Raw genomic sequence first — 7,490 nt, 5'->3', positions numbered from 1 at the left:
AGCGGCTGGAAGCGTTTTGTGGCGGCTGATCCCACCGTGTTCCCCGCGGGGTTCCCCCTCAGCCCTCCCCGTGCTGGGGGCAGAGTTTGGGATCCCGCAGCTCCTCCGCGGGATTCGAACTCGCGTCTCCCGGCTCCGCAGCGCTCAGTCCTCCACGCCGCAGGGGGGCGCTGTGTCCGGCCTGGAGGCGGCGCGACGCAAGATGGCGGCGACGGGAGCGGGTTCGGGCCGCGCGACGGTGTCCCGTTCTCGGCCTCCTCCCTCCCGCTTCCGGGGCTGCTTGGCTGGAGCGCTGCTGGGTGACTGCCTGGGAGCCGTCTTCGAGGGCAGGAGCGTGGTGAAGCTGCCCGAATTGATGAGCTTTCTACGCGGCCTGGAGCCGCCGGGCGGTGAGGGGGAGCCGGCAGGGAGCGCACGTAGAGGTGGGGTAGGCCCGGCCGGGGGGGGGGGAGGCGGACAGGGCCGGGATGTGAAGGGCCGGGATGTGAAGGGCCGGGATGTGAAGGCCGGGATGTGAAGGGCCGGGGCTCCACAGAGCAATGAAGGGACCTCTGAGCCTCCACTGAGCTCCACACAGGGCTCGGGGTGCTGCAGCCCTACGGACAAGGTGATGCTGGCAGGGAAATGGGTGATGTTTTTGTTTGAAGTTTGTATCTCTCTGTTGCAGAAACGCTTTCCTACACGGACGACACGGCCATGAGCAGGTCTGTGGTGCAGTCACTGCTGGCCAAGAGGGAGTTTGATGAGGTTGACATGGCCAAGAGGTGAGGGCTGCAGCTGGGGATACCAGCAAGAGTTTGTCATGTAGCAGACACTTACAACCGAGCTGTTGTCCCACTCTGCAAAAGGGAACAGGAGCTCAGCAAAGTCAGTGCTAATCTGTGGAGAAAATAGGAGCTGGAATTGATTGTGTGCTCAGCACTGTCCTGCAGGACAAAAAGCGTTTCCTTACGTGTTTGTTTGTTGCTATTTATGTCTGTGCTTCATTTAGCTGGTGAATATTAGTGAGGTCATCCTCGCTTTGTTTATGATCCATTTCCCTTTTGGATCCCCAGCCCTTGGCAGCATTTGGTTCCACTTAAGGGAGGGCATTTAATTTGTTTAGAAAACACTTCCATTGAACTCGAACAAAAGATTTTCTTTGTGGTTGTGACCCAGGGAAACGTTTCCAGTTTGCTTCTATTTCAAAGCTTAGCTGAGAAGGAAACAAGTGGGTTGTGGGAGACGTCTGTGCACCATTCATACACCCTGCCCTCTTTTCACACCATGTTTTGGAAGCGAGGTTCTGTCCCTGCAGAGGTCAGTCAGTTGAACCCTGGCTATCGCAGAGCTGTCCTTATGCTGATAACTTGCTGGTGTTTAGAACTCCGTGTGTTCTTTCTCGCCTGTGTAACTGCTGCTGTTTTGCCCACGCAGGTTTGCTGAGGAGTACAAGAAGGAACCCAACAGGGGCTATGGGATGGCTGTTGTCAATGTCTTTAAGAAGCTGCTGAGCCCCAAGTGCAACGATGTGTTTGAGCCAGCAAGAGCTCAATTCAACGGGAAAGGCTCCTATGGAAATGGTGGTGCCATGAGGGTTGCAGGCATTCCCCTCACCTATTCTGATGTTCAGGATGTTAAGAAGGTACAGGTCTGGGCTCATTGGGGCACCCTGCCACTGCCTGCTGCTGGGTGGGTCCCGCTCTGGTCTCGCTAATGATACGTTTTCATTCACAGTTTGCAAAGCTCAGTGCTGAGTTAACCCATGCCAACTCCTTGGGCTACAACGGGGCCATCCTGCAGGCCCTGGCAGTTCATCTCGCCCTGCAGGGAGAGCTCAGCAGGGAGACCTTCCTTGAGCAGCTCATCAGCCACATGGAGGACATAGAGGCGGATGATAAGTCTCTTACCGATGCCCGAGCGTAAGTAGCTGTTTAGAGCACTTAACCCTGCAGAGTGCAGCCCACTCTTGACTCTTCACAGCCTCTCATTGCACTCTTGTTTCCAGGCTGGGATTTGAGGATTTACCATTTTCAAGGCGTCTGAAGAAAATAAAGGAATTTCTGGAGCTCAGCAGCGTTCCCAAAGCGGATGTATTGTTTGAATTAGGTATGCGATTTTTGGAGTTCCAACCCTCTGTTTGTGGGAAGAAAATTGTCTTGCTAACGAAAACTGTCTTGAAGGATATTTCTTCCTATTCTAAGATCTCATCCTAATGGCTCTCAGATCTTAATGTTGGATAGGATTAAGTAAACGTGTCCTGTCAGCCTATTCTGATGTAGGTGGGATGTTGTCTGGGGTGGGTGGCAGTACTGGTGAACTGGGGGGAGTCTCCTGCAAGCTTAGTTTTTCACCTTGTGGTGATAAAATCAGTAATAAAGGTGTTGACGGTGACACTGCAGTGAAAAAAGGGAAAGGAAAGAGGACAAGAGTGCTCTGCAGCACTGAAGGTGGTTGGTTTTGTTAACAGGCAATGGCATCGCTGCTTTGAGGTCTGTCCCCACTGCCATTTACTCCTTCCTGCGCTGTATGGAAGCTGACCCAGATATTCCTGAACACTACAACAACCTGCAGAGGACCATCATCTACTGTATCTCTCTGGGTGGAGATACAGACACCATTGCTACCATGGCAGGAGCCATTGCAGGGGCTTATTATGGAGAAGAACAGATACCCCCGAGTTGGGAGCAGAGCTGCGAAGCTTTTCAAGAGACACAGAAGATGGCAAATAGCTTACATGAACTGTACTGCCAACGGCTCTGAGCCCTGAAGGGACTGCGTGTCTGGAAGGCAAAGTAGGTGGTTGCCTCTGCTTTTCTGGTCGTAAAGTTGGTGGTGGATCCGTGCCATCTGCAGATGCAGTGAGCCTCCATCGAGGAGACACCTGCTGCTGTGAGAGGAGAGGTGGAAGCACAAGCTGGGGTTGAAGAGATGGGACGTGGCTGCATGTGGTGCCTTGGACACTGGGGGCATCTCTGAAGTACAAGAGTGTCAGGTTTTCATAAGATTGCTGCTGGCTTTGTCCCACCCTTCTGTAACTGTGCCATTTTGTTACTCATAAGCGGTGTCTGAATCCACAGACTTTTGTGCGGTTTTCCTCTGCTGCCGTGTCCTTCGTTTCCTTTGGTCGCAACCTCTCAAGGAGTGGTTTTCATGGGATGCATGTCCTTAAAACACTGACAAGTGTGAGTGCTTGTTCTCAGCTGATAAGCAAAAGGATCTTCTTCAGAGAAGCACCCTATGGGAGAGCCTGGAGGCTATCCTGTGTGGAGGGACAGGTTGCCTCCTCCAGTGTGGAGTGAGGATGCTGCAGAGCAGAGCTCACAGGGAGGTTCACTTCCTTAAAGGCAGAATGGAAAGTGGCTGAGATTGGAGAAGGGATTTCTTTGCACTGCTAGTGGCATTTGAAGGAGAATGCCTTTGGTGCATGCATACAGAATCCCAGTAGGTGAGTTGTTACTGCTGAGTAATCATGGAATCATAGAATGGTTTGGGTTGGAAGGGATCTTTAGATCACCTCGTTCCAGCCTGGGCCTGCAAGGGCCTGCAAGAAGGCATAACTCATTTACTGTCCCTTTGGTGTCCTTTGCTCTGCAGTCTGCCTGCCTGATGGCATTTTGTGTTCCCTCAGATAGCTGGCTCACATTTCTGCAGCTACTCCAGCCGTTTCTTCGTTCCTAATCCTCATGTTCATGTGTTTTTAATTCTGTTCTGTTCACACCAGAATCTCACTGTTTAAATCTGTTTAAATGTGGAGAAAGATCATGAAACGTAGTGTTAAGCAAGGACTGAACTCTTGGGAAGGGTTAAAAGAAGATGAAAAGACTGTTGGGGTTTGAAGCTGGTACCGTTGGGTAGGAATATTCCAGCACAGCTGTGTTGTTCCAGTTTTAATCTGAAACCTTGCCAAGGGAGCTGGACAGAAAGGGAATAATAGCTTGTGTATGGCACCTCTGCAGAGGGTTACAAGCTTCTAATAATTAGAACCAAAAGGGAAGAGGCAAGCAGTCGTCATATGAAAGTGTGCGTAAATGTGAATGTGGCAATGTAACTCTCTATTATCTCTCTAATTGTGACCCTGGGATGTGGATGTTGTGCACAATGGAGTTTGCTGCCTTTTGGTAACAGCATGTGGCTGCTGTGCATTTCACCCTGGAAAACCTGGGTATATGGGGTCATTCCAGACCTTCCTGCCTCTGCTTCCTTCGTGTGCCAGTCTTCTGCGTGGTGCTTTAATGGGTTTTACTTGTTTAAATGAATATCTTGCTCTGAGATCACGTGGAATTCTGCTCTCTTGTACGTTTCTGTGTTGTGCTGCAGGTCTGAGGTGTAAAATGTCAGATTTTTTCACATTTTCCTGCCAGAGATGTCAGATTATTCATGGAGCTGTTTAAAAAAAGAGGACGTTTTTCTGTTAAAGGAGCTGGAGAATTTTAAAACGTTTGGAACTCATGAAGGACAGAAGTTTCCTGTTTAAAAAATAGAGCTCGTTTTAGGCCAGGAATGAAAGCCAGACTCAGCTCTGCCCCACAGCTGTGGTCTCCTCTGTCCCGTACCTACAGCTCTGGGGGGGGGCGAGGAGGACAAAAGCAAAGCCAAGCCCAGCTTTGTACAATAAGTTTTATTGATGGTTTGTCAATACAATCAAGTACTGCAGTTTTAGTTCTGAAGGCCAGTTTCTGATCACCGAAAGAGTGCATTTTAGACCAACTTTGACTATGACAGTGCATGTAATAAGTATTTACAAAACTAAAGACCTCTAAATGCTAGGTTAGAAATGGAGATACTAGAGGCAAATTTAAAAACAAACAAAAAAAAAACCAACAAAAAATAGTAAGGATTTGTATATAAAAACGCACATTGTAATGCAGTTTTCATCATTAAAAATAGACATACTTCATCCAACCCAACCTGGTTCTTGAGTGTGACCGAAACCCCACAGGCTCACACACACCACGCAGTAACCCTCCCTGCTGGTGGATGTCACACACTCAGTACTCCAAAGCATCTTCCTGCCTTTGCTGGGGTTGGTGAGCAGCTCTTTGTCCTCTGCATCGTCCTTGGAGCCCGTGTGTGTGTGTGTGTCACATCTCTGCCTTTCTGTTTCTACATGTAACAGGTGATGCAGCTGCAGAGGGTTGGTGACGGTTGATGTGAAGGGAAAGTGAGATTGCAAAACAATATCTACAGCGCTCAACGGGTTCCTGGTTTGGTTATAGTGAGTATTTCTGCCATTGCTTTTTGCCAGCTAGAACATGACGTTTGCAGCAAACCAGAACAGAGCAGAAAGGCTGAATGTAGGTTAGAACACAGTATAAATAAGTCGCTTTGTTGAAGAAGAGGACTGAGCTTCTACGTGGAAGCTGCTGACCTCTGCAGGTAGTGTGCACGTCACACTGTGTGCCACTGGCAGAGCCGGGCCCAGTGTGCTGGGATCCCACCTCACCAGCTCCAGTCTGTGCTGCATCCCCAGGAATCACTGTGATGGAGGAGGCACAGGGACGCAGGCTCTGTCCTTCAGCCCTCCTCCCAGCCTGGGCTCGAGGAAAGCATTCGAGCTTCCACTTTGACATTTGGGGATTCTTTTGGCTCCTGTTCCTGCTGGGAAATAAGCAGTACCCAATGGGCCTGGCACCTCCCTGCTGTCAGGACTCACAGCCTCCAGTGGCTCCATCAGAGAGCTCTGGGGCTGCGTTTCAACTTGAGAAAGTTTCATCACGCCATGACTTGCAGCTCTGCACGGAGCAAAACCATCCTGGGGAGGGACCTCAGCCCCAGCTGCTGCCCCTTCAGCTTCACACCTCCTTCGTGTTTCTTATGCGCAGGGCTGGGGATGTTTCCACGTGGAAGCCCTGCATGGCAAGAGGCAGAAACACGCGACAGGCTTAAGGAAAAGAAAAAAGAACACAATCAACCAAACCCAAACCAAAGTTGTTTAAATATCTCGTACAGTCCGTCTGGAGAGTAGCCCCGAGTCTCGTTCTTGCTGCGTTTTGTTTCTTTGGCCACAGAGAAGGCTTTAGGAAAACGTAAGGCTGACAGCTGCTCAGCTGGTGACCAAATCAGCGCTGTTTCCTCGGGGATGTTCCCTTGCAGAGGGGCGTGCAGCAGATCGCCTCCAGCAGCACGCAGCTCGCCTGGGATGAGATCTGCTTTTCTCTACGTGCAGGTGGCGATTGCTGCTCCACCACGAGAAGATCTGCAAAGCGACAGAGTTCCATTCCTCCTGTTGGCAAAGACACAGCAGCCACGTGGTCAGCATCCCACATTCCTTCCCCAGAACCTCGCAGCTCCTGTTTGGTCCGATGGCATCTTCAAGCATTAGAGAACAAAGCGGCAACGACAAATGGGAATGTTTTAACAGAGGGATGCACCTGGAATGGCGTGCTCTCACAGAACCATATTGCACTACACTTGTACGTAACGTTGTTAAGTAGATCATAGCACCGTTGTACGACGACGGAACGGAATGTCAGAGCGATGGCTGCTCCTTGGTTGAAAGAAAGAGAAGATGGGAAACGCCAATGTGAAAGCCGACGCGTGGTGAAGGAGTAGGGCAGTACAAGCAGGCTGTGCAGGTGGCTCCTGCAGGAAAGCCAAACTCCATCTGCTGGCACACCGCAGCGCCACTGTGTTGGCAGGGGGTGAGGTGCTGTGAGGCCAAGTCTTTGGGCTGCAAAGAGATGTGTGGGATAGGAGCAGCCCTTGGGCTTGCTGGGTTAATGCAAGAGAGGACCGCTGTTATCACAGGGGTCCCAGAGTCCCTGCAACAGGCTGTCGTCCTCCCAGAGACCGATGCCTGGATGGTTTCGTTCCTAAACGTGCTGGGGAAGGGCTAAAAAATAATATTTACTTATTCTAAGAAGGTGCTTATGCATGAAGTGTTCCATGTTCTCTGATTGTAAATCCAACCACACTGAATCCGGAGTGAATCAGACACTGCTTCAAAGCAGCTTGAAGAAACAAGGCATCAGGGAGACTGAAACTTGGACACCGGATGGTTCGGGAAGGAAATCCTCAACCCAGCAAGGATCTCTGTTGCTGTATGTGTTTGTGGTAAGTGCTTGGGACCCCGTGCTGGTCAGAAAACACCATCCATATCGGCTGTGTTTATTTGACCATACTCAGAATGGGAAACGAGGGCACTCATTGTAGACTGGAGGGATCCAGTCCGCCGTGCTGCCCTCTGTGGATCACGGAGCAACGTACTGCATAACCAGATCCTTGCCATCCCAAGCGAGTGTTTGATGTGCAGTCACTGGGGGGAAGGCTGTTCCAAATACACCTTACTGAGAAAGTTACCTCCCGCCCTCCCTTCCTCCTGCCCCTAAAAAGAAAGAAAGAAAGAAAAACGTCTCCTTTTCCGATGACCCTTTTGACTCATGGATTGAACAGCATGAAGCAACGTCCCGCAACAACGGCTCGCGTTCTTCCCAGTGATTTTGTATTAATTTTTAAAGTTTTTCTTTATATTAAAAAAAAAAGACACCAAAAAAAACCCAAAAAAACAA

General features: G+C 50.3%; 1 protein-coding gene across 2 annotated transcripts; it reads left to right on the top strand.

Annotated features, from left to right (window-relative positions):
- The first annotated feature begins 178 nt into the window (after positions 1-178).
- On the top strand, positions 179-4,251 carry ADPRS (ADP-ribosylserine hydrolase). Of its 2 annotated transcripts, none has more exons than XM_072355744.1 (6): positions 179-389; positions 668-764; positions 1,417-1,624; positions 1,717-1,901; positions 1,988-2,088; positions 2,450-4,251. In XM_072355744.1, the coding sequence occupies exons 1-6, from the start codon at positions 203-205 to the stop codon at positions 2,740-2,742; spliced, it is 1,071 nt and encodes a 356-aa protein (XP_072211845.1). In that variant the 5' UTR covers positions 179-202; the 3' UTR covers positions 2,743-4,251. The 2 variants fall into 2 exon arrangements, with proteins under 2 accessions (XP_072211845.1, XP_072211844.1); XM_072355743.1 differs by having other exon boundaries at positions 193-422.
- Positions 4,252-7,490: the final 3,239 nt, after the last annotated feature.

The sequence above is a fragment of the Excalfactoria chinensis genome, chromosome 22, assembly GCF_039878825.1.
Source record: "Excalfactoria chinensis isolate bCotChi1 chromosome 22, bCotChi1.hap2, whole genome shotgun sequence".
NCBI classification, from domain to species: Eukaryota; Metazoa; Chordata; class Aves; order Galliformes; family Phasianidae; genus Excalfactoria; species Excalfactoria chinensis.
The sequence above is the reverse complement of the archived record's forward strand: the minus strand, read 5'-3'. Positions and strand labels throughout refer to the sequence as shown.

Bases quoted from the DNA above. Each gene is read 5' to 3' on its own strand.
- ADPRS (XM_072355743.1), top strand. From the start codon at position 203: ATGGCGGCGACGGGAGCGGGTTCGGGCCGCGCGACGGTGTCCCGTTCT. The intron at 423-667 runs GTGGGGTAGGCC...TCTCTGTTGCAG, and splicing joins GGCAGGGAGCGCACGTAGAG to AAACGCTTTCCTACACGGAC. The intron at 1,625-1,716 runs GTACAGGTCTGG...TTTCATTCACAG, and splicing joins ATGTTCAGGATGTTAAGAAG to TTTGCAAAGCTCAGTGCTGA.